This window comes from Dendrobates tinctorius, unplaced genomic scaffold, assembly GCF_039654945.1.
Source record: "Dendrobates tinctorius isolate UK_male_01 unplaced genomic scaffold, ASM3965494v1 ptg000133l, whole genome shotgun sequence".
NCBI lineage: Eukaryota > Metazoa > Chordata > Amphibia > Anura > Dendrobatidae > Dendrobates > Dendrobates tinctorius.
This window is the reverse complement of record NW_027361801.1, coordinates 7,693,935-7,719,922: the sequence shown is the minus strand read 5'-3', so window position 1 is coordinate 7,719,922 and position 25,988 is coordinate 7,693,935. Positions and strand designations below refer to the sequence as shown.

Here is a 25,988-nt window from a genome sequence, read left to right as displayed (position 1 = left end):
ACGGTGTTAGGCCCAGTATGGATTGCACGTGATTGCACAAAGGTTAGAAAGGGTACCGTATCCCCGGATAACATGTATGGATAGCGTACACATTCAAAATATATGTCTCAGGAGGCAGGCTCAGACGGTGTCAGGCACAGTATGGATTTGATGGCCCAGATTACACAGCGGAGGAGCAGGGAGAGGTAAAGATTGCAAATGCTGGGGCCCTGCCCAAGCAAGGGGGGCCCACTCGTGGGCGTCGGTACTGGCACTGGGCCCCTCATAGTACAGCGGTGTGTCTGACGGCGGGTGTGCACCACCACCGTCAGAGACACTTGATTGCACTATGAGGGACCCTGTGCCAGTGCCCGCGCCCAAGAGTCGGCCTACCCACCTGTCCAGGGCAACGGCACTCGCACGGTGTCGTGCGGTAGGTGGTGACCCCGGCCATGGGAGGGGAGGCAGCACAGTTAGGGAGTTTTAGAAAGTGGCATATGTTGATGTTGGACATTCAGCTGATGCAAAAGGCGAAATAGGTGAAGTACCAGGAAGAGGTGGACCAAAGCAAGCCATTTTTCTGTCACCCTATGTGTCATCAGGGGAAGGTGGGACAAAATCCTTGGAAACCCATGCGTGGTTCATTTTAATGAAGGTTAGATCATCCACATTTTGGGTTGACAGACGGGTCCTTTTTTCTGTCAGGATTGATCCAGCTGCACTGAAGACTCTTTCCGATAGCACACTTGCAGCTGGGCAAGTGAGCTCCTGTAAGGCATATTGGGCCAATTCAGGCCAGGTGTCCAGTTTAGCGGCCCAATAGTCAAAGGGGAATGACCTGTGTGGAAGAACATCGATATGGGAGGAAAAGTAGTTTGTAACCATAGTTGACAACTGCTGTCTCCTGTCACTTTCCATCGATGCAGTATTACCAGTTGTGTGAGCGGTATTTGAAAAATCAGTCCACAACATTGTCATGAAACCCCTGTCTCCAATGCCACTTCTGCTGTGTGCACCACGAACACCTCTGCCAAGCTGCCCCCGGCCCGTACGGCTCGTGTGAGAACCATCACCGCTGCTGTGTGCTGGGAATGCCTCAAGCAACCGATTTACCAGAGTTGCTTGTTTATTAGCCAATATTAGGTCAAGGTTCTCCTGTGGCATGATGTTTTGTAATTTGCCTTTATAGCGTGGATCCAGGATGCTGGCCAACCAGTAGTCGTCATCGTTCATCATTTTGGCAATGTGGGGGTCCCTTTTTAGGATCCGCAAGGCATAATCTGACATGTGGGCCAATGTTCCCGGTGTCAATGATGCACTGCGAGTGCTGGGTGGAGGAGCACTTTCTGGCAAATCCACATCCCTCCAGTCACGCACAAACCCTGTACCAGACCTTGCCACGCCAATATTTTCACTTGCCCCATGAGATGCATCCTCCTCCCCTAAGTAATCATCCCCATCATCCTCCTCCTCCTCCTCTTCTTCCTCTACCTCGTCCAGGAGAGGTCCCTGAGCAGACAATGGCTGAATGTCATCAAGGATTCCCTCCTCCTCTTCCTCCTCATCAACATTGGCTGCAGACGCCTGCTCCTTAAGGTGCGTCAAAGTTTGCATGAGCAGAAGCATAAGTGGGATGCTCATGCTTAGGATGGCGTCGTCTGCGCTTACCAGCCGTGTGCATTCCTCAAAACACTGAAGGACTTTACAAAGGTCTTTCAGCTTCGACCACTGCACGCCTGTCAACTCCATGTCTGCTCTCAAAGTGCCTGGCCGTGTATCCTCCCACAAATGCATTATGGCCTGCCTCTGCTCGCACAGCCGCTCCACCATGTGCAGGGTGGAGTTCCACCTTGTTGCAATGTCGATAATGAGGCGGTGGTTGGGAAGGTGGAGCAATCGCTGCAGCTTCTGCATACGAACGGAGTGTACAGGCGACCGGCGGATGTGCGCGCACAGTCTTCGCACCTTCTGGAGCAGGGCTGTTAACTCCGGATAATTTTTGAGGAAGCACTGCACCACCAGGTTCAAGGTGTGAGCCAAGCAAGGTATGTGGCTGAGTTTTGAAAGGGCTATGGCTGCCACAAAATTACGGCCGTTATCACTAACTACCTTGCCTGCCTCAAGATGTACACTGCCCAGCCATGACTCAGTTTGTCGCTTCAAGTACTCGGCCAGCACCTCGGCGGTGTGTCTGTCGCCCAAACACATCATCTGCAACACAGCCTGCTGACGCTTTCCACTAGCTGCTCGATAGGGGGACACATCGTGTGCAACAGTGGCAGCTGCAGATGGAGTGCTCGTACGACTGCGCTCTGTGGACGAGCTTTCGCTTCTGGAGGAGGAGGAGGAGGAGGAGGGTCGAACGCCTACAGCCAACTGTTTCCTATACCGTGGGCTAGGCAGCACTGTCCCACCACCGCTGTCCCCTGTGGACCCTGCATCCACCACATTAACCCAGTGCGCAGTGATGGACACGTAACGGCCCTGGCCATGCCGACTGGACCATGCATCAGTTGTGAGGTGCACCTTTCCGCTCACTGACTGCTTGAGTGCATGGACAATGCGGTCTTTCACATGATGGTGGAGGGCTGGGATGGCTTTGCGAGAGAAGAAGTGGCGACTGGGTAGGTCATAGCGTGGTACTGCATAGGCCATGAGTTCGCGGAAAGCTGCGCTTTCCACCAACCGAAAGGGCATCATCTCAAACAAGATTAGTTTGGCAATGTGGGCGTTCAAACCCAGTGTACGCGGATGAGAGACTGAGTACTTTCTTGACCTACTCATAGTGTCTGGGAGGGTGAGCTGGACTTGAGAGCTGCATATGGTGGAAGTAGCGGTGGACAGGGCGGACTGAGAGAGGGTTGATGATGGTGATGGAGTTGTTGTTCTTTCTGATGGCCTAGAATCAGTCTTTCGTTGATATAACAGTGGGATTCCCTGACTGCTGTGGCATTGCAACGACACCTCAACATTTGCTGCTGTGCTAACTGGTGGGCTTACAGTGGGGGAAACAATGTAGCGTTGCTGACTACCTTCGTTGTGATGAGTTGCACATGTGGCACTTGAGGTTTGGTGTTGTGTCCATGCTTGCAAGTGCATGCTGGTTAAATGTCTAAGCATGCAACTGGTATTCAAATTTTTCAGATTTTTCCCTCGGCTAAAGGTCTTTGCGCACTTATTACAGATAACCTTGGCCTGATCATGAGGATTTTGTTCAAAAAAGTGCCACACTGCACTCTTCCTACTTTGGCAGACATTTTGCGGCCTAGCACGCTGTGATCTTTTGACCCTCTGGACAAGCTGTCCAGCAACTCTTTTGATGTTTGGAACCTGTCTTTGGAGTGCTCCGGGCCTGCCAGATAACAGCTGTTGCGATGTCGATGTCTGCTGTGGATGCTCCTCATCTGAGCTATTGGAAGCAGCACCCTCTTACCCCAATGGATGCCAATCTGGGTCAACAACTGGGTCATCCATCACCTCCTCTTCTATGTCATGTGCACCTTTCTCTGTGTCACCGTGTATGGTGGTATAGTGTGCGGGAAGGGGCACCTGAGTCTCATCAGGGTCAAAATCTGGCTCTGTACACTGCGAGGACAATGTAGTGCTCTGAGTGAATGTACCAGCAGAATCATCCATCAGTGGCTGTGCATCAGTGCACTCCATGTCAGATTCATCTTGGCCTGGGTAATTCACCATTTGACTTGATAATCCAGGCATGGTATGTGAAAACAGCTCCATGGAGTAATCAGTAGTATGGCCTGCGTCATCCTTCAATCTTGGTTGGGGTGAAGGACACAAGGAAAGGTGTGGTTCATGAACATGAGCCTCCAATGACGACTCAGTGCTTTTACTTTTTACAACTGAAGAAGAGGAGGCGATAGAGCTGGAGTCAGCAATGTAAGACAAAACTTTTTCCTGATGCTCTGCCTTTAAAAGCGGTTTGCCAACTCCTAGAAAACTAAGCGTTCGAGGCCTTATGTAGCCAGACGATGACGCAGGGTCAGCACCTCCTGCATTCGGTCCTATTTTGCTCTTGCCACTACCATCAGATCCACCACCAACACCATCATTACCAGCTGCCAACCCCCGCCCAATTCCACGGCCTCTTCCACCAGCCTTCCTCATTTTTGGTAGAAATGTAGACAAAATCCAACAAACTATATAGTAATGTAAAACAAGGTACAAGGTGTCTATAGGACAGGGGAGATTTAGAATTTCTGCACACACTTGTGGACAGTGGACACTTTTGGATTGTGTGAGGCCCACTGATATCTGAGCGCTATGTGACAGGCTCGATGGCACAGCTGCCTGTGACCAAAGTGACGAGAGGATAATGGAGATTTTGAATCTCTGCGCACACTTTTGGACACTGGACACTTGTGGATTGTGTGAGGCCCACTGATATCTGAGCGCTATGTGACAGGCTCGATGGCACAGCTGCCTGTGACCAAAGTGACGAGAGGATAATGGAGATTTTGAATCTCTGCGCACACTTTTGGACACTGGACACTTGTGGATTGTGTGAGGCCCACTGATATCTGAGCGCTATGTGACACGCTCGATGGCACAGCTGCCTGTGACCAAAGTGATGAGAGGATAATGGAGATTTTGAATCTCTGCGCACACTTTTGGACACTGGACACTTGTGGATTGTGTGAGGCCCACTGATATCTGAGCGCTATGTGACAGGCTCGATGGCACAGCTGCCTGTGACCAAAGTGACGAGAGGATAATGGAGATTTTGAATCTCTGCGCACACTTTTGGACACTGGACACTTGTGGATTGTGTGAGGCCCACTGATATCTGAGCGCTATGTGACACGCTCGATGGCACAGCTGCCTGTGACCAAAGTGACGAGAGGATAATGGAGATTTTGAATCTCTGCGCACACTTTTGGACACTGGACACTTGTGGATTGTGTGAGGCCCACTGATATCTGAGCGCTATGTGACAGGCTCGATGGCACAGCTGCCTGTGACCAAAGTGACGAGAGGATAATGGAGATTTTGAATCTCTGCGCACACTTTTGGACACTGGACACTTGTGGATTGTGTGAGGCCCACTGATATCTGAGCGCTATGTGACACGCTCGATGGCACAGCTGCCTGTGACCAAAGTGACGAGAGGATAATGGAGATTTTGAATCTCTGCGCACACTTTTGGACACTGGACACTTGTGGATTGTGTGAGGCCCACTGATATCTGAGCACTATGTGACACGCTCGATGGCACAGCTGCCTGTGACCAAAGTGACGAGAGGATAATGGAGATTTTGAATCTCTGCGCACACTTTTGGACACTGGACACTTGTGGATTGTGTGAGGCCCACTGATATCTGAGCGCTATGTGACACGCTCGATGGCACAGCTGCCTGTGACAAAAGTGACGAGAGGATAATGGAGATTTTGAATCTCTGCGCACACTTTTGGACACTGGACACTTGTGGATTGTGTGAGGCCCACTGATATCTGAGCGCTATGTGACACGCTCGATGGCACAGCTGCCTGTGACCAAAGTGACGAGAGGATAATGGAGATTTTGAATCTCTGCGCACACTTTTGGACACTGGACACTTGTGGATTGTGTGAGGCCCACTGATATCTGAGCGCTATGTGACAGGCTCGATGGCACAGCTGTGACAAAAGTGACTAGAGGATAAGGGAGATTGGATTGCTTTTAAAAAAGCAGTTTGCGGAGCAGTGGGTAAACAGCAATGCCAGCGTGTCAGGAAGCCTTAAAAGGCAGCCCAACAACCAACACCACTGATACACCACAATATAGCCTCCCCTTGCACTGCACACACAGTGACTTGTGTGTTGTGCAGGCCAAATCGCTAGCAGCAGAAGCAGTTTTTTTGTCTTCTTCCCTGCCTAACGCTCTCCCTACAGAATCAGCAGCAACCTCTCCCTATACTAAGATCGGCAGAAGTAAGATGGCGGTCGGCGTGCACGCCCTTTTATACCCCCTGTGACGCCCACCAAAGCAAGCCAATCACTTGCATGCCCTTCTGAAAGATGGTGGTGACCCGTGCCTAGGTCATCACGTTGCCCACAGTGTCCGTGGATCCTGATTGGCTGAAAAAGAGCACAAAACAAACTTTTGAAACGCGACTTTGGCGCGTAAGTCGCCGACCTCGTGGCCGACCTCATCCTAGGGTCGGGTTTCATTTCATGAAACCCGACTTTGCCAAAAGTCGGCGACTTTTGAATTTTTTCGACCCGTTTCTCTCAACTCTAATTGTGACATCTCCCTGTTGATGTTGGGAAAGAAACAAAAAGAGGGACATTAAAGATAAAATAATCTGAATATGTTAATCAAATATATGACAAGGTGTTTGTATGCTAGACTTAATAAAGTCCTGTAATTACAATAGGCTAGGCACTGATTCTAGCTGATAATTGCAATCTATTCTATTATTTCTAAACACTGCTTTTTGGTGATTCCTTTGTATCCCCATTCATACTGCACCCACACACACAAATGATACACCATTTGAAAGGTAAACTTGCCCCCTTAAGCAAGAAAATAGCCAAACAAACCACACATCCACAATTTGATTACAACATACAGTTTAAACATTAATTTTCATGAACCTGCAGTAAGGAAAAACGACCTGCAGGTGGCAGCACAGTACCCCAAAGCACACTACCAACACATGTGTAAACATGCACTGCTTTATCAATGATTACTTCGCCCCACACACACATGATACACCATTTGAAAGGTAAACTTGCTCCCTTAAGCAAGAAAACAGCCAAACAAACCACACATCCACGATTTTATCACTAAATACAGTTTAAAAATTCATTTTCATAAAACTGCAGAAATACACAATGACCTGCAGGTGGCACCTCAACCAGAAAACATTTTTTGGCCTTTACTTATCAAAACAATTTATTGTATTACTAATCTACATATATAAATACCTGTCTATGTTCATCAACTCATGAAATACATTTACATTTGACCAGCTTGCCTTTTCTGAAATTACCTGCGCCCCTGACTACCAATGTGCGAAAATTTCGCACGGGTCAAGCTAGTGTATTCATAAGAAGGGAGGAAGTGTCAAGCATGATGTAAGCTAAAAAAAATTGTAGTGGTAGTGAACTGTGAGAATAGCAGCCTGGACACTGATTTGATCTGTGATTACAGCAGCCTTAGCATTGATTTGACCTGTGATTACAGCAGCCTTGACATTGATTTGACCTGTGATTACAGCAGCCTTGACACTAATTTGATCTGTGATTACAGCAGCCCAGGCACTGATTTCTCCTGTGATTACAGCAGCCTTGACATTGATTGGACCTGTGATTACAGCAGACTTGACAGTGATTTGACCTGTGATTACAGCAGCCTTGACACTGATTTGACCTGTGATTGCAGCAGCCTTGACATTTATTTGACCTGTGATACAGCATCCTTGACACTGACTTGACCTGTGATTACAGCAGCCTTGACACTGATTTGACCTGTGATTACAGCAGCCTTGACAGTGATTTGACATGTGATCACAGCAGCCTTGACATTGATTTGACCTGTGATTACAGCAGCCTTGCCATTGATTTGACAAGTGATTACAGCAGCCTTGACACCAATTTGATCTGTGATTACAGCAGCCCTGGCACTGATTTCTCCTGTGATTACAGAAGCCTTGGCATTGATTTGACCTGTGATTACAGCAGCCTTGCCAGTAATTTGATCTGTGATTACAGCAGCCCTGGCACTGATTTCTCCTGTGATTACAGCAGCCTTGACATTGATTTGACCTATGATTACAGCAGCCCTGACACTGATTTCTCCTGTGAGTACAGCAGCCTTGATACTAATTTGATTTGTGATTAAAGCAGCCTTGACATTTATTTGAACTGTGATTAAAGCAGCCTTGACACTGATTTCTCCTGTGAGTACAGCATCCTTGACACTGACTTGACCTGTGATTACAGCAGCCTTGACACTGATTTGACCTGTGATTACAGCAGCCTTTACAGTGATTTGACATGTGATTACAGCAGCCTTGACACTAATTTGATCTGTGATTACAGCAGCCCTGGCACTGATTTCTCCTGTGATTACAGCAGCCTTGACATTGATTTGACCTATGATTACAGCAGCCCTGACACTGATTTCTCCTGTGATTACAGCAGCCTTGACACTAATTTGATTTGTGATTAAAGCAGCCTTGACATTTATTTGAACTGTGATTAAAGCAGCCTTGACACTGATTTCTCCTGTGATTACAGCAGCCTTGACATTGATTTGACCTGTGATTACAGCAGCCTTGACATTGATTTGACCTCTGATTACAGCAGCCTTGACACTGATTTGATCTGTGATTGCAGCAGCCTGGACATTGATTTGACCTTTGATTACAGCAGCCTTGACACTAATTTTATCTGTGATTACAGCAGCCCTGGCACTGATTTCTCCTGTAATTACAGCAGCCTTGACATGGATTTGACCTGTGATTACAGCAGCCTTGACACTGATTTCTCCTGTGATTACAGCAGAATTGACACTAATTTGATTTGTGATTAAAGCAGCCTTGACATTTATTTGAACTGTGATTAAAGCAGCCTTGACACTGATTTCTCCTGTGATTACAGCAGCCTTCACACTGATTTCTCCTGTGATTACAGCAGCCTTGACAGTGAATTGACCTGTGATTATAGCAGCCTCGACACTGATTTGATTTGTCATTACAGCAGCCTTGGAACTGATATTAAGCAGTGTCTTGCAATGTACTAAGAAAGGAAAGAGTAGGGGAAAAAACATCAAGTGTAATTTTTGCTAGCATGTTAGTAGAGACAGAGCTCATTATTAGCACACATCTCCACTGTAAATATAAATTATTATAGAGAAATGTACAACACGAACTGCTGAAGTGAAAAGTGTCACATAGATATATGAGAATCTAAGAAAACTGTGCAATTTTTTTTTACAAAAGGCAGATCTGTCACCAAATGTAAAAATATGAGCAGAAATACATAATTAAATAAATCTCAAAATGGTGGTGTACTGGTATTGACTGGTGTACTTACTGTAAAAATCAATTTATATAAATGTAGCATTTTATGAGTCCAGCTATAAATTGTGAGAGCTCATAAGTCCAGATGACTTCAGTCTCGCCCCACTCACCCAGGCTGACTGAAAACTGTGGCTTGTACTGAGTTATGTTATCCCTTTCAGCAGCAGCAGGAAGGAGGTACATTGAGGAGCTCTCAATACAGCTATGCAGCAGAGATTAAGTCTAAACCCTAATATAGATTTATACAGTTATTTTGACATCAGCTCTCTATCACAATGTATGCCGCTTGTATTGTGAAATTTGGTGACCCATCCGCTTCACTCAATAGAACAGTGCTTCTTTGTGTTGGTAAAAAGTTTCAGTAAAATGCTCATTCCTTTTATATATTTTTATTTATTTTTACAAAGTCAGTTAGGATTAAGCAGCTGACATACAGAGGAGCCTTTAATCTTGAGAAGAATGCCACCATAAAAATAAGAACATATTTGAAAGGCCAATGTACAGAAGGAAACGAAGTATGGAGTGAATGGGTGGAAGCCAACTACCAGGTTTCTTTACAAGGTAAAAAGATGAGAAAAAAAAGGGAATCTCATATCAATATCATAGTTGTATCCTAAATAAAGAGGATCTTTAAAAGTTCTGTTAATACTCTAATTACAGGTAATTCCCATTTACAGCTATAGACGAATGTTATGTTATCTATGGGAATTTACTTTTAATAATTAATTTAGCCCCATTGCATGTAACAAGTTGCAATGGTTACGATCTTTTATAGGTAAAATAAAAAAATCCTCAAAAAAACGATCAACTGAGCAATATATTTTTTCATTAAAAATACCCTCTGTTCTCAAGAATGGAGTGATTTTTAATTTTATTATTGCATGAGTTACTGACCTCCTCTCCGACATAGCAACAGTGGCTGAAAAATGCTTACAAGATGTTCCGAATAAAGCTTGTAAATGCTGCTCTGAAGCTAAATTGTTGGTTCCTGATGTTAGTTCCTGATCCAGCCAGCTTCTGTGATGCTGCAGAGCCAATGGTGGCTCATACAGTAGTATTGGAGAGAGCACACAACTTGGGCCAGAATTGGGACAATGCCGCTTGTCACAACCGTAAGTCAAGCATAAGTACACCGAATCCCAGCAAGCAAATACAGTTGTGGCCAAAAGTATTGACACCCCTGCAATTTTATCAGATATACTCAGTTTCTTCCTGAAAATTATTGCAATCACAAATTCTTTGGTATTATTATCTTCATTTAATTTGTCTTAAATTAAAAAAACACAAAAGAGAATGAAGCAAAAAGCAAAACATTGATCATTTCACACAAAACTCCAAAAATGGGCCAGACAAAAGTATTGGCACCCTCAGCCTAATACTTGGTTACACAACCTTTAGCCAAAATAACTGCGACCAACCGCTTCCGGTAACCATCAATGAGTTTCTTACAATGCTCTGCTGGAATTTTAGACCATTCTTCTTTGGCAAACTGCTCCAGGTCCCTGATATTTGAAGGGTGCCTTCTCCAAACTGCCATTTTTAGATCTCTCCACAGGTGTTCTATGGGATTCAGGTCTGGACTCATTGCTGGCCACCTTAGAAGTCTCCAGTGCTTTCTCTCAAACCATTTTCTAGTGCTTTTTGAAGTGTGTTTTGGGTCATTGTCCTGCTGGAAGACCCATGACCTCCGAGGGAGACCCAACTTTCTCACACAGGGCCCTACATTATGCTGCAAAATTTGTTGGTAGTCTTCAGACTTCATAATGCCATGCACACAATCAAGCAGTCCAGTGCCAGAGGCAGCAAAGCAACCCCAAAACATCAGGGAACCTCCGCCATGTTTGACTGTAGGGACCGTGTTTTTTTCTTTGAATGCCTCTTTTTTCTCCTGTAAACTCTATGTTGATGCCTTTGCCCAAAAAGCTCTACTTTTGTCTCATCTGACCAGAGAACATTCTTCCAAAATGTTTTAGGCTTTTTCAGGTAAGTTTTGGCAAACTCCAGCCTGGCTTTTTTATGTCTCGGGGTAAGAAGTGGGGTCTTCCTGGGTCTCCTACCATACAGTCCCTTTTCAGTCAGACGCCGACGGATGGTACGGGTTGACATTGTTGTACCCTCAGACTGCAGAGCAGCTTGAACTTGTTTGGATGTTAGTCGAGGTTCTTTATCCAACATCCACACAATCTTGAGTTGAAATCTCTTGTGAATTTTTCTTTTCCGTCCACATCTAGGGAGGTTAGCCACAGTGCCATGGGCTTTAAACTTCTTGATGACACTGCGCACGGTAGAAACAGGAACATTCAGGTCTTTGGAGATGAACTTGTAGCCTTGAGATTGCTCATGCTTCCTCACAATTTGGTTTCTCAAGTCCTCAGACAGTTCTTTGGTCTTCTTTCTTTTCTCCATGCTCAATGTGGTACACACAAAGACACAGGACAGAGGTTGAGTCAACTTTAATCCATGTCAGCTGGCTGCAAGTGTGATTTAGTTATTGCCAACACCTGTTAGGTGCCACAGGTAAGTTACAGGTGCTGTTAATTACACAAATTAGAGAAGCCTCACATGATTTTTTGAACAGTGCCAATACTTTTGTCCACCCACTTTTTTATGTTTGGTGTGGAATTATATCCAATTTGGCTTTAGGACAATTCTTTTTGTGTTTTTTCATTTAAGACAAATTAAATGAAGATAATAATAACAAAGAATTTGTGTTTGCAATAATTTTCAGGAAGAAACTGAGTATTATCTGACAAAATTGCAGGGGTGTCAATACTTTTGGCCACAACTGTAACTGGGGGCTGTGGAGCAGTGCACTCCTGTCGAAGACAATGAGACAACACCCCTAATTGTAAGGGAATGGTTTTGATTTGGTTTTGCCTAATACTGATATGTATAACAGACAAAAAATTTGGCAATCTCTTATTCTGCAGGAGCTCCTGAAACAAAAGTGAAAGACTTCAGGTGCATCAATCATAAATATGAAAACCTAAAATGTGAATGGAAAGCTGGTGTACTCGGTAGCATTGACAACTATGAGCTACTATACTGGTAAGCACTTGTCATCTTTAATTTGAATTGAAGGGGTATTCTAATTTCAGCAAATAAAGTTTATTGACTATATACATTTACAATATGATTCTTATATTAGTTCTTTGATTTTCAATATCTTTGCTAGTTATTATTAATAGTCAGTACCAGTGGTGTAATTAGAGTCCGATGGACCTCAAGGCAAAATTTGGACCTGGTCCAATACCTCCATATTAGTTAGATACATGGGCATTTATAGCATTCTAGTTCCTATAAAGACAGTTGTGCTTCATGTAATGTTGTCCCCATCCTGGCCCCTTCTTGTATTAATGTCCCCCCATCCTAGTCACTACTTGCAATAATTTAACCCATACTGTCCCCTTTCTGTAATTAGAGTTAGCAAGCTGGTGCTATGCTCCTGATTAAAAAGTTAGGGCAGACTCAGGTTAGGTCAAAATGACAATGCAGGCAGAACTAGGGATTTATAAATTTATAAATCATTTTCTTAAAAATGTTTCTAGAGATGAGCATTGAATTTATGGTGAAACTTGCATGTCTAAAAGTTTGCCGCTATAAATAAGGAGCCACATAGCTACTCACAGCTAGTATACAGATGTGTCACAACAGTATTCTGTCCATAACTAACATTTCTAACCATTAGAGATGATGAGCAAATCGATTGATGTGAATATAACTTATGTTACGTTTTTAGGACTTTACTTAATGTGCACAATTTGCAAGTCACATAAATTTGCCACAGCAATTTTAGACATAGCACAAAGCTCACATAACCCCAGCATGTCTGTTCAGGCTTTTCAATTATGCCTTGCAGCTTTCACGAAAGTAAAACAGTATAAAAGCAGAGGCAGGAAATGCAGCAGCTAAATTGGGTTTGAATCTGCATAGTGAGATAACGCCATTGCTCACATCTTAGCAATAGAGTTAGAAAGCAATAAAACACTAAAATAAACTGTTCAAATAATCTGAGAAAGCACAACAGTGAAGACTTCCTTAATATTGAGAGAGAGAGGTAGAAGAGTCATAGATGTCTTTTCATGGTGATTGAAAGCTTTTGGAGTACTTTCAGTTAGTGGTTAATCAGATTTTGGTCAAAATTTATATTTCAAAAGAAAAATATTCAGAATTGAGAGTCCTCAGTGGTTGATACCTTTTAATGGCTAACTGAAAAGATGGTAACACATTGCAAGCAGACTACTCAGGTCTCTTCATCAGGCATAGACTAATTCAAAATCTGAAGAGTCACATATTTATGCACAATACAGCACAGAAAAAATGCAATAGATGAGACAAGTGACGTGAAGCAGAACTATCATTATGGGAGAAGGAGAAACATAAATATTGCTCCAGTTCATAGATAAGGAGTCCGGATGTTTTATTGTCCTCTGATTGGGGTCTTCTAATGTGTTGTGATGCCCCCACAAGGTCTTAGGAGCATATTCCTTAATTGATGTAAAAAGACATAAATCCATGCGGCACATCCATTCCATCATTGAAAGTGTCAAAGGTCGTCATAAATTTATACTCTTCTCTCTCTCTGAGATGTGAAGTTACCTTTCAATACCAGTAATTTCATATCCATGTTGCTGTGATGAGGCGTACAAAAATGTTTTGCCACAGGTAGATCCATTCTTTTTTCTCTTATTGTGTGACGATGAGCATTCATCCTTGTTCTAAGCTTTTGCCCTGTCTCCCCCACATACAGACCCCCTGTTGGACATTTAGTACAAATAATTAAGTACACCACATTAGATGTAATGCAGCTGAAAGTACCTGGGATCTTGTAGTCCTGATGTGAATTGGGGATCTTTATCTTGTCCGTGGTCATTATAGATGGCCAGGTTTTACATTTTTTCTGGTTGCAAGGAAAGGTTCCTCCAGCTGTTGAAGAGGACAGGGAGCTTCTGACAATGATGCTTCTTAGATTTGGGGGCTGCCTAAAGCACAGTAGTGGGGGGGTCTGGAAAAATGGATTGTAATCGGGCATCTTTTTGTAGTAAAGGTTGTAATTTCCGTGCAGCTCCCCTTAGCACTTACAGATTTGGGTTGTAGGTGACTACTAGAGGCACCCGGTTATTTTCTTCTTTAGCTTTGTAATGTAGCAGGTGATTCCTTGACATTGTGGTGGCTCTTGTAATTTGGTTTTCAATTGTTCTTGGATGGTAGCCCTGATTCAAAAAGGTCTTTTTGAGGCGACCAAGGTGTTTGTCTCTATCCATGGGGTTGGAACATATACGATTGTATCTGATGTCTTGGCTATAGATAATAGAGTTCTTTATGTGTTTTGGATGGAAACTGTCCCATTTAAGGTATGTTGGACGGTCGATTGGCTTCTGATACAGGGATGTCTCTATTTCATTGTTTTTTTAGCTTAATGATGGTGTCCAGAAAGTTAATCTCAGTGCTGGAGTAGTTTGAGTGTTAAATTGATGGTGGGATGAAATTGATTAAACTCTTCGTGAAACGTCTTTAGCTGTTGCTCAGACTCCGTCCAGATGATTAAAATATCATCAATGAAGCGGTAGTAGGCCAGGGGCCTGATGGGGCATGAGGACAAAAAGTCGCTTTCAAGCTTGGCCATGAAAAGATTTGCATACTGTGGAGCCATTTTACTTCCCATAGCTGTGCCAGTCTCCTGTAGATAGATTTTGTTGTCAAATTCAAAGTAATTGTGGGTGAGGATGAATTTTATAAGTTTCACCACAGCATCAGCATCAGTCCCTGTGTTTTCCACGAAGAATTTGCAGGCATTTAATCCATCTTGGTGTGGGATATTAGAGTACAAAGATTCCACATCCATGGTGGCCAGGATGGTTGCTTCTGGTAGAGAACCTATTGCTGCTTGTTTATTCAATAGGTCAGTTGTGTCCTGAATGTAGCTAGGTGTATCCTTCACCAGTGGTTTAAGAATACCCTCTACCCATCCAGATACCTGCTCAGTGAGGGTGCCCACACATTAAATAATTGGTCTTCCTGGATTTCCAGATTTGTGGATTTTGGGAAGCATGTAGAATATCCCTATTCTTGGACTCTCTGGTATCAGGTCATCACCGGCTCTTATGGACTGGTCAGGCAGACAAGATACCAACTTGTTTAGTTCCTTGTAATAGTACTGTGTAGGATCCGACTCCAATTTTCTATAGTAGTGTGTGTCCATAAGTTGCCTTTTTGCTTCCTTCATGTAGTCTGACGTTTTCTTTGTTGGTTTTTAAAGACCGTATGGCCTTTCTCTCCTGGGCACTGATGTTGGATGCTTGTCTCCTGTTAGTGTCTATGATTTTGGATTTTATCAAATGTCTGAAGGAGTCTATATATTTATCCAAATGAGGGTTGCGTCCAGGTGGAGGTGTCCAGTCTGACCTTTTCCTAGTTGTTAGGATCCCTTTTCCTTCGGTCTGAGTGTTTTCTGAATTTTTCTGAATATTTCAAAAGATTCGCTAATCACTATTTGCCATAAGATTATTTCATTCTTTTAGAATGTGCAATAGATCATGTGGTCAATAGGTTTTACAAATTTGTCTATTCTTTGCTTGAAAATTTAGATTTCTTTCCTTTCTACTTTCTATGCTTAGTAACATTTGTTCGTTTTCTACACTCACCATACAAGCAGGTAATCCCCACATCTGTTGAGGCTGTCTAACAGCCACAAATCATCCAGCCAAAGGGACTTGAACATAATATACAAGCATGTTCAGATACTCGGATAACAACCGAGAATGCTCAGATAAGACATTATTTAAGCACGCTCACTCATCGATAACAGCCATATATTGAAGTTAATGTGTTGGACTCATGAAAAGTTCTCAAAGTTGTGGTCTGTAAGGATCTGAGTATCCCTTGAGATGACCAATTCAGCACAGTAAATAATGAAATTGATAGATATTGGCGCATATGTGGTCTACTTGTGAACACTTCCTCCAATCTGTTATTTTGAAGGCAAGATGGAATGTCTCAGAAGAAGAAGTGTAAAAAGTACATGACACGGAATGAAATGAACACAGGATGTGATTTTGGACGTGAGGTATTCGAGATGTTTTCTGACCTGTTTATTTGTGTCACTGGAATTCCAGGCATGGACCCAATAAGACCATCATACTTTATTTTACAGGCACAGAATATAGGTAAGATAAAAATAATTAAGTATTATTAATTGTGATAAAATAACTTTCTATTGGACAAGAATAGCAAGACAAATATTTACGTGTCTGTAGGCCAACACAAGTCCGCATGGCGGTTAGTATAGAGTGGTGAAGGAATAGACAGTCACAATTCCTTGATAATTACATATTTAAAGCCATCCTGTTAGGGCATTTCAATGGGAAATCTCCAACTCTTGACCCAACTGAATTAGCTGGGTCAGAAAGCAAATTGTAACACCAACTCTTGTCACCTCTTCTTCAGGTACAAGTTACAATCACTGATTCAAGAGAGAATCCCTCTAAGTTATGAACACAGAGGCAATTTTGTTATAACATTCCAAAGGCATACATAATTATCAGCCACTTTCAAAACCAGTCTAGGACTACCCATTTATAAATCCAGGATTTTGCATGTATGCAAATCACATACTTGCAATTATGTGACCAGCCGCTCTCACTGGCAATGTTGGTGAATCCTAGCAGTGTACACACCACACACTATCAGGATCCAAAAGTGTGCAATCACATTGCAGACTTTTACAAGAAGCCCGGAAAACCCCTCTAATATTATGGTTGATCAGCACAAATATTCCTACAGATACGTCTGTGGAAAATGTATAGAAATATGTTTTATTTTGAACAGTAGAAAATTCATGGAAAACTACAAATTCCAATTTGTCATGTGTTTGATAGGTAAACCTGGTATACCAGAAAATCTAAATTTGACCATGGACATATCTGATGAATTAGTCCTGAGCTGGAAAGAACCCAAGGGAAAACTTCCTGCTCATTGTTTCCAATATGAGATCCAGTCCAAAAACCAAATGGATATGTGGCAGGTTCGTATTACTTGTAATTTCTAAAAACTGCTTCTTGGCCCCAATACACAGCCTATATTACACTTTGCCAACTATTACATCTCCATTTATAGTACTGCCATTCTCTTACATAGCAGAGTAGCCAATGAGTCCCAAAAATACTGTGCACCTGTCTAGAGAATCCCTAAATAACCAATTTTGTAAACTTTCACTCATTTTGGAAGGCCAAGAAAATTAGGTTGGATTATTATATCTTTGTTTGAAATTTTAGTTATAACATTGTATATAAATTTTTTCCAGACTGTTGCTAATCAAAAGGAAAGCAGTCAATATAGTGTTAAAAGATCTGAGATATCAAACTCCTGTCTACGTGTCCGAGGAAAAGCTAACATATATTGTGCTGATGATGGATATTGGAGCGACTGGAGCCCAGAATTGTGTTGGACAGGTAATATTTGAACAGTGCAATGAGGGTTTGTAGCAGCCAGTGGCATAATTTGAGTCTAATGGGCCATGGTGTCAAATTTGGACCTGGGCCCCCCACCTCCATGTCGGTCAGATGTATGGGCCTTTGTAGCATTCTAGATCCTATAAAGACATACGTGTCCACCCTCCATTTACATGTAATAATGTCCCCATCATGGCACCTTCCTGTAATAATGTCCCACATCCTACCCCCTTCCTGCAATCATATTCCCCATTCCTGACTCCTTTCTGTAATGTCCCCAATCCTGGGCCCTTTCGGTAATAGTGTCACGCATTTTGGGCCTCTTTCTGTAATAATGTTCCACATCCTGGACCCCTTAGTGGTCTAATGTCCCCCATCCTGAGATCCTACCTGGTATACAGTGATTCCCCCCAATCCTTGACCCCTTTCTTGTATAATAGCCTCCATTTTGTGCCCTTTCCTTGTATAATGTTCCCTAGCCTGGATCCCTTGCTGTTATAATTTCCATTATGCTCCTCTTTTTCTAACACATGAAAAAAAAATGATCCCTGACCTAGAAGCAGAAGTGGCCCTAATGGCGTTGGACGGGGAGGCCTGGGATTCCGTGATCTTGAGGCCCCCGGGACAGCGAAACACCTTTATCAGGGTCTTACAGATACTGGAGGAGACTCATGGGGACCCGACAGACGTGGGAGAATTAAGAACCCGGTTGTTCAGTCGTATGCAAGGGGAAGGGGAGACGGTCACCCAATACATGAACTTCCTTCAGGAGCTATACACGGCTATTGAGTGAAAGGATGGTGTAGGCGTAGGACCTATTGACATAACCCTACGTGATCTCTTAGTGATTGGGCTCCGAGACCCCCTGACTAAACAGGCATTGCGGGATCGAGTCCGGGTAAACCTGCGTATGGCTTTCTCAGAGGGAGGGAGTCAAGTGCACGCACGGGAACAAGAACAAGGGCTGACAGTCCCCGTGGGAAAAGTCTGGAGCACTGAAGTCTCCTTGAACGCCATTGGAGAGCCCCAATGGGTGGAAGAAATTAAACAAGACTTGAAGAACATCAGGGGCGAGCTGGCCGAGGTGAAGAGAAGGGCCGAGACCACAAGTGGTCCGCCTGGGACGGCCCGGCCCTTGCAATCCTATGGGTGGTCAGTCCCTGTGACCTCGGGAATGCTTTGAATGTGGCAAACTGGGCCACTTTGCCAGAGAGTGCCCGCGATGTGGGAGATACCCACCCCTGTTATGATTGAGTGACCGTAGGAGGCAAAAACAGAAATACAAGCTAAGTCCAGAAAACCAGAGAAGTTGGCAACTATCAGATTGCAGACCCCTGAACCTATCAACACAACTAGCAGTAGCCGTGGGGGGTTCCTACGATGCCCTAGACCCCTCGATCACAGCCGGAGAATTAAATAGGCCTAAAGAAAGAAAGGGGAAATCTAAACTGCCCCAGAGCAGACCCCAAAGCAATAGGCAGCCCCGAACATATAATGACGGTGAAGCAAGATGAAAACACTAACACAGACAGAAAGATAGACTGAGCAAAATCGGGGCCCAAAACTACCTAGATAGGAAAGGACAGGAAGGCTGCTGTCTGCAATCTTCAAAAACCCTATCAAAGACATAAGCCAACAAGCTGATATGAAAAAGACCCTGAAGCAGCTAGGCTTCAAAAACTAAATCAGCACTCAGGTATTTTCAGAAGACAGAGCTAAAGGAATTCAGCACACCCCAGCAGGGAATGGCAGAAATCCAGAAAAACAAAGCAAAACAAAGTCAAAGCACAAATGCAAAAAGCCGAGCAGCAAACTTAGCTTTAGAGGAGCAGGAATTCAGACTGGTCTCCAAGGATCCCACAGAGAAATCACCCGCAGGGCAGAAGGGCGTCGGTAGCCTTATATCCAGTCAGTAACTCCACTCAGCCAGTCATCATCATCAGCCTCAGGTGTTTGATAATCAGGTTCACTACCTTTCTTTACCAGAAGAGGGAGTTCCTCGGGCCTCAGTAGTGAAGGGGAAAATGAACTCACAACACACCCCGGTGGCCATTAAACTAAAGGGCTCTGAGCTGGGGGGATGCCACTCGGAGCCAGAACCCTCGACGCAGGGTGGTGGAAGTCCTGAAGATCTGATTGCAAAGTGTCTGTTGATATGGGCAGAGTTTGAAGGACATGCAGTGCGCTGTCTGGTGGACATGGGGTCACAAGTCACGACCATGCTGGAGACCTATTTCCGGCAGCACTTTCCCGAGGCTGTGAGGCCCCAGTGGGGGTCCGTGATAAGGCTACTAGCCGCTAACCAGCTAGCAGTCCCTGTCGTCAGAATAGCCTGGATGCAAATTTCGTTGTGCGGCAAGCAACTCAGCCGCCGAGGTGTGGTTCTGACCCAGGGAGATGCAAGCAAAAAACACCTGTCACCCTGGGTATGAACATGTTGAGGGAGTTTGGCAGTCTACTCCTTAGTGAGCCTACACAAGAGACCCTGAAGCAATGGGGCTCCCGCACTCCCAAAGGGCAGGTCTTCCAACAACTGGTGCGGGGGGCACAGGTCCTACAGAACTGCCAGGAGGGAGAGGTGCTGGGGAGAGTGATCACACTGGCGGCCCCTCAGCTCGTGCTGCCGCCAGGGCAGACCATGGTAGCCCTACCCGTTCAGGCCCATGTACCTTTGGAGGGAGTAGAAGTGCAGGTGGAGCCGTGCTTCTCAGAGCACCTACTCCCTGGAGTCCTAGTGGCTCGCGCCTTGGCCACTGTGAGGAAGGGGACAGTTCTCGTGCGCTGTGTCAACCTAGAAGATCAAGACATCATCCTAAAACCACGCGCTGAACTGGCGAAGTTGGTGAAACCTCTGGAGGAAGTGCTTCCAACCCCGGCATTACAGCTAAAAGTAAAGGCGGGAGACCCATGGGCAGTGACTATTCGTTCCATCCAAACCGCCGGGTCCTCGCCCGAAGAGAAGGGCCAAGCCATCCTAGCGAAAGTGCGGGCAGAACTCTCTGGCCTAACCTCTGCCCAAATACAACAAGTAGAAGCACTCCTGGGCCAGTATCGAGAGGTATTTGCCGATCACGAAGACGACTTTGGGTGCACCCTGGCCATCACGCACAGCATTCCCACCGAAGGAACGGCCCTTATCAGGAAGCGACACCGACAAATTCCTCCGCAGCTATATCAAGAGGTAAAAACACTACTGGGCCAAATGCTGCGAAAAGGGGTTATCCGGTAAAGCCAAAGTCATTGGGCGGCCCCCATTGTGTTGGTCAGAAAGAAAGATGGCACCTTGCGGTTCTGTGCGGATTACCGAAAGTTGAGCGCCTGTACCATCAAAGACTCATAACCGCTACCCCGTATAGAGGAGTCCCTATCAGCCCTGGGGAAGGTGACGTACTTTTCTACCCTGGATCTGGCCAGCGGGTACTGTCAGGTGCCAATGTGGGAGGAAGACCATGCCAAGAACGCGTTCATCTTGCCCATGGAACTGTTCAAATTTAATCGTATGCCGTTTGGGCTAGCCAACGCCCCTGGGACCTTCCAATAGCTAATGGAGCGATGTCTGGGATATCTCAACTTCAAGGCCACGTTGATATCCCTGGACGACATCATCATCTACACTCCCACATTTGAAGACCACTTGCAGCGGTTGGGGCAGGTGCTCGGTCGGCTGCAAAAGTACGGGTTGAAGGTAAAACCCCAGAAATGCCACCTGTTCCGTATGCAGATCGAATACCTAGGGCATACCATCTCCGCCAACAGCATAAGGCCGTCTATGGAGAAGGTTGCCGCAATACAGGGGTGCCCTACTCCCTAGACGGTAAAAGATGTATGAGCCTTTCTTGGGTTGGCCGGATATTACCAGCGCTTCGTAAAAAACTTCGCCCGCCGGGCCTGAGCCCTGGAGGACTTGTTGAAGGGGGCCCCTGCTGGGGCCAATGGTTGGAAAATCCAGTGGCAAGAGCCACAGGAAGAGGCCTTCCAAGATCTCAAAACCACGCTTTCGGAAGCCCCAGTGTTGGCCTATGTGGATTTCTCGCAGCTATCCATACTGCACACTGACGGGAGCTTATACAGGCTGGGAGCTGTATTGTCACAAGTCCAAGATGGCTTATGGTAGCCGATCGCTCTACGACTCCGAACGCAATCCCGACAATTACAGCTCCTTTAAGCTTGAGCTTCTCGCGGTAGTGTGGGCGATGGCGGAGCAGTTCGTGGAGTACCTGGCAGGCTCTGAGGTAGTGGTACGGACTGACAACAACCCGCTGGCCCACCTCGACAATGCCAAATTGGGAGCCCTAGAACAACGGTGGGTGGCCCGGATGGCCAAATTCAAATATAAAATCATCTACAAACGGCGAGCAGAGAATGCCCTCTCTAGAATTCGACGTACGGCCCCTGGGCAAAGCCGGGACAAAGAGCTGGAATCACAGCCGTAACCAGAGAGCAATCCCATACAGGACCCTCTAGGGGCATGTTAGAACAATCCCGAGATAAATGGATCCAACAGCAGCAGGAAGATGGAGAGATTGGCCCTCTGCGTCAATGGGTAGCTGCAAGACAGCTACCCAATGACTCCCAAAGAAAGACATTGACTCGAGACACTCTGCTAATGCTGTGCCAGTGGGAGAAACTGGTAATAAAAGGAGGACTATTGTACCGAAAGGCCGTGCTGCGCACAACATCAACAACAGCCTGGCAGGTGGTAGTACCGGGAGCCCGGCTCACTGAACTTGCTCGCGAGGCTCACGAAAAAGGGGCTCATTTTGGGGCACAAAAGACTTTTCAGTGGTTACAACAAATAGCCTACCACCCCCGTTTACAAGCCGAAGTGGAAGGAGTTTGTCGCACATGCCGCCTGTGTGAGCTAACTAAACCACTTGAGCAACAGGCTCCCGTACAAACAATAGTGACAGCGGCATCCCTCGAACTCCTGATGATAGACTATTTAACCTTCGGCCCTGCTCACCAGGGGTACGAGCATTGTCTAGTCATGGTGGACCATTTTACTAAATTCGCCGTGGTGACCCCTACTCAAGATCTAACAGCAGAATCGGCCGCATTTTCAATATGTAAAAACGTTATCCAAGTATACGGCTGCCCCCAGTGAATCCATTCAGACCAAGGGACGTGCTTCTTGGGAAAAGTAATGGAAGAACTACATCGCTTATACGGTATCGATAAATCCCGAACCACACCATACCATCCCCAAGGGAATGGGGCCTGCGAGCGATTTAACTGGACACTAATCCAAATGCTATGTACCCTGGAAAACGACTGAAAAGCCCGCTGGCCCGAATACATCCCCAAATTGGTCTGGGTATATAACAACCGGGTACACCGAGTCACTGGCTATACCCTGTATTTGCTACAGTTCGGCGGGAAGGCAAGGGGATCACCGAAATGGAGTTGAATCCGGAGGAGGAGCAACCATGGACGGGAGTTTCCTCGTGGGTCCGGAATCACCGGTATCGGCTACAAACCCTGCACTGGATTGTTCATACAGGACCTGGAACATCCGGGGAAGACTCCGTCCCAACCCACCGAATTCCAGGCAGGAGATCATGTACTCGTATGACATCAGCGCCCCCAAAACAAATTGGGACACCGATGGGAAGAAAATCCCTACCGAGTACTGTGACGAGTGAGCCCAGATGGGCCAGTGTACGAAATACAATCTGAAAAAGAGGGGGATCACCCTGCCCGAACAGTACATCACAATATGTTGAGACCCTGTACTTCCACAGACCCTGAATGACCTGAGACCCTCCTCAGGCCTCAGAACCTCCGCCAACAGTATGGAATGAAGACGATGAGGAAGACCTTCCAGCAGTATAAACGGACACTTCAAAAACCAATACACCAACACCCCTAATCAATCCACCATCTTCCACCACCCCAGAAGATTCCACCACAGTCGAACCATGGCGCTCCGAGTGGTCCACAGCTGGCAAACTCCCCGAACGCTATGAACATGACCAGTTCATGTGGCAGAAAAGACTTATACATGAAAAGGCAGAGCCAGACCCCTCCAAGCCCTCGCTCGAGGACTGGTGAGCTTACAGGATGGGGGAGTGTAGAAAGGAGAGTCCCCGCTGTGTAACCGGACCGGTACCAAGGAGACTGTCACCAAGGTTCCTAGAGACTGATTCCGGGGGACATAATTAGAGGAAGGACCAGAGACAGTTCTAGAAGGAGAGGGGGCTGAGCAGGTATAAAAAGGGCTGAGAATGCCAGCAGGGGGCACTCGACAGAGCGGGAGAGAAGGAGCAGGTAGACTAGGGGGCGCCAGAGAGCCATAGCCAGAAGGAGTGAGCGACGACCAGAGGGATTGGAGAGAGACTCACCACGGTCAGGGAGGAGACAGCACCGAGTCACCCAGCAGAGGGACACCGACCCCACGACCGCGTTCCCGTGCCTGTCACTCCAGCCCGTGGTTACGGCCTGTCTGCCGCCACCCGCGGTCGCCGCTGCTGCCTGACTCCAGCCCGCAGTTGCGGGCTGCCCGCCGCCTCCCGACTCCAGCTCGCAGCTGTGGCCTGCCCGCCGCCACCCGTGTCCTCCAGTGCCTGACCGACCCCAGCCTGCGGCTGCGGCCTATACACCCCGGGCCCCAGCTATCGCCATCCCGCCTCCGCAGAGGTGCAATGCAGAGGAACTCTTCAGGGGCCTGTTGTGCCCACACTTCACCTGGGCATAGGAACGCCAGAAGCTTGCGCCAACTCTTCGTCGGCTGGGCCCAGCGACTGAGACGCCAAAGAGACACCGACCACAACTCTGCCGGACATCAGAGGAGGATAAGTGACATATTATAGTTGATAACTCGTAGTTCCTGGATCCGTAGTAGGACTTACCATGGCCTCATAGTTACCGATTCCGACTGGATGTTCGTTAACGTGTTACCTGTATATTATTGTTCTGATCCCTGCGAGGATAACTGTTGTTAGCTTGCCAGTTACTCGAGATAGCCCGTATAGATACAAATATATATATACAGTATATAAGTTATATTCTAAGTTCACTCCGGCTCCCGTCTCGTCACTGCATCCCACATACCTGCGATTACCACATCTGCAACACATCTGCCCCCTACTTAGTTACCCAGGTAATTGGCCATTCTAAGGCTACAGAGGTGGTTGGTAAGGCACTAGCTGTACCCAATAGAGTTAAAAATAATAGTAAGAGGTAAATGTCAGAGTTGCTTGCTTTTACAATCACTTTGCAATTTTAACCATTTAAGAACTTGAGAAAACCTCTTTAATTTGTTAACTCCTAGTTTACCTATTTATCCATAATACTTATAGTCATGCATTTTTGAGGTTTCATAGATAGCTATGTGTTGATAAGTCAGTCTTCATAATTTGTTAACTAGTTAAATAAATATCACACACTTAAGATAAATAAACTTTTGTATACTGAAAGAACTATATTTAGACAAAAGCTAAAAAAATAAAAGAATTTAAACATTTCTTCTGGACCATCCAAAGGCTATATATGTCTGGGCAGACTACACTTTATCATTATCATTTGTCTGGGATGATTTAGTAAATCATGCTTTGAGCAGGGGGTTGGATCACATGACCCAGGAGGTCCCTTCCAACTCTACCATTCCATGATTCTATGATTCATGCTATGACATTCTAAAATGTTAATGCTGATTAAGCAGCTTTCACAAATATGTTTAAACATCAATCCAGTTTCATAGTAGTAACAATAGGGGGTGAAGAGCCTAGTGGCAAAGAAACACCCCTAATATGCTGCACTCACTCTATAATGCATCGACTAATTGGAGAAGAAACAAGTAACGAGTGCTAATAATGAAAAATATTTACATTTTATTAAATATCAAAAGAGGTAAAACGTGTATAAACCAGTACCAAAACATGATAATAGAGGGAACAAGATGATAGCACAATGGGTGGGGAGAACCCCTCCATAGTAAGAAAGCAATTTGTCAAGACAATGACATAATACAAAGAACCCCCTGGGATGCCTCACCAAACGCTCTAAATCAAAAATACCTAATACAAGTATGTAACACTAATCAAGGAAGGCTTACCATGTAAGTTACAAGAATGGAGCAGGTGACCCCCATCAGGATGTGCGACCCCATGTTTTGGTACTGTTTTATACACTTTTTACCTCTTTTGATATTTAATAAAATTTAGATAGTTTTCATTATTAGCACTCATTACTTGCTTCTTCTCCAATTAGTCTTTCACAAATATGTGCAGCTGTAGGGGCAGGAAGCTGACTCCCCACAGAGAAGACAGACATTATTTATTATCATGTTTACCTATCTGATCATTCTGTACTGACAGTACTTCCTCCTCTGAACCCAGTGATCATGTGATTGCTGGGTGTAGGGAAGGAACAGGAGCTGCTGTGTCCTTGGAGACCTTATCAGCTATGATATGCAGTCAGAAGCTAAATTTCCCCTGGAACTGGATCTCCTATACCAGCCCCAGTTACAAGGTACATCAGCAATGACAAAAATGTATTAATTTGTTCAAGTGCCACCCGATGAGTCTTCTAAGAC

At 45.4% G+C, this 25,988-nt stretch overlaps 1 protein-coding gene across 1 annotated transcript in view; it reads left to right on the top strand.

The window, feature by feature from the left end:
- The window catches only part of IL13RA2 (interleukin 13 receptor subunit alpha 2), a 44,177-nt gene that overhangs the window by 8,974 nt on the left and 9,215 nt on the right, over nucleotides 1-25,988 (top strand). The window contains exons 4-8 of the mRNA XM_073543454.1: nucleotides 9,413-9,566; nucleotides 11,936-12,053; nucleotides 15,987-16,171; nucleotides 16,883-17,028; nucleotides 17,308-17,455. Of these exons, the coding sequence (XP_073399555.1) occupies nucleotides 9,413-9,566; nucleotides 11,936-12,053; nucleotides 15,987-16,171; nucleotides 16,883-17,028; nucleotides 17,308-17,455 (751 nt within the window). The remainder of the gene's footprint in view (nucleotides 1-9,412; nucleotides 9,567-11,935; nucleotides 12,054-15,986; nucleotides 16,172-16,882; nucleotides 17,029-17,307; nucleotides 17,456-25,988) is intronic.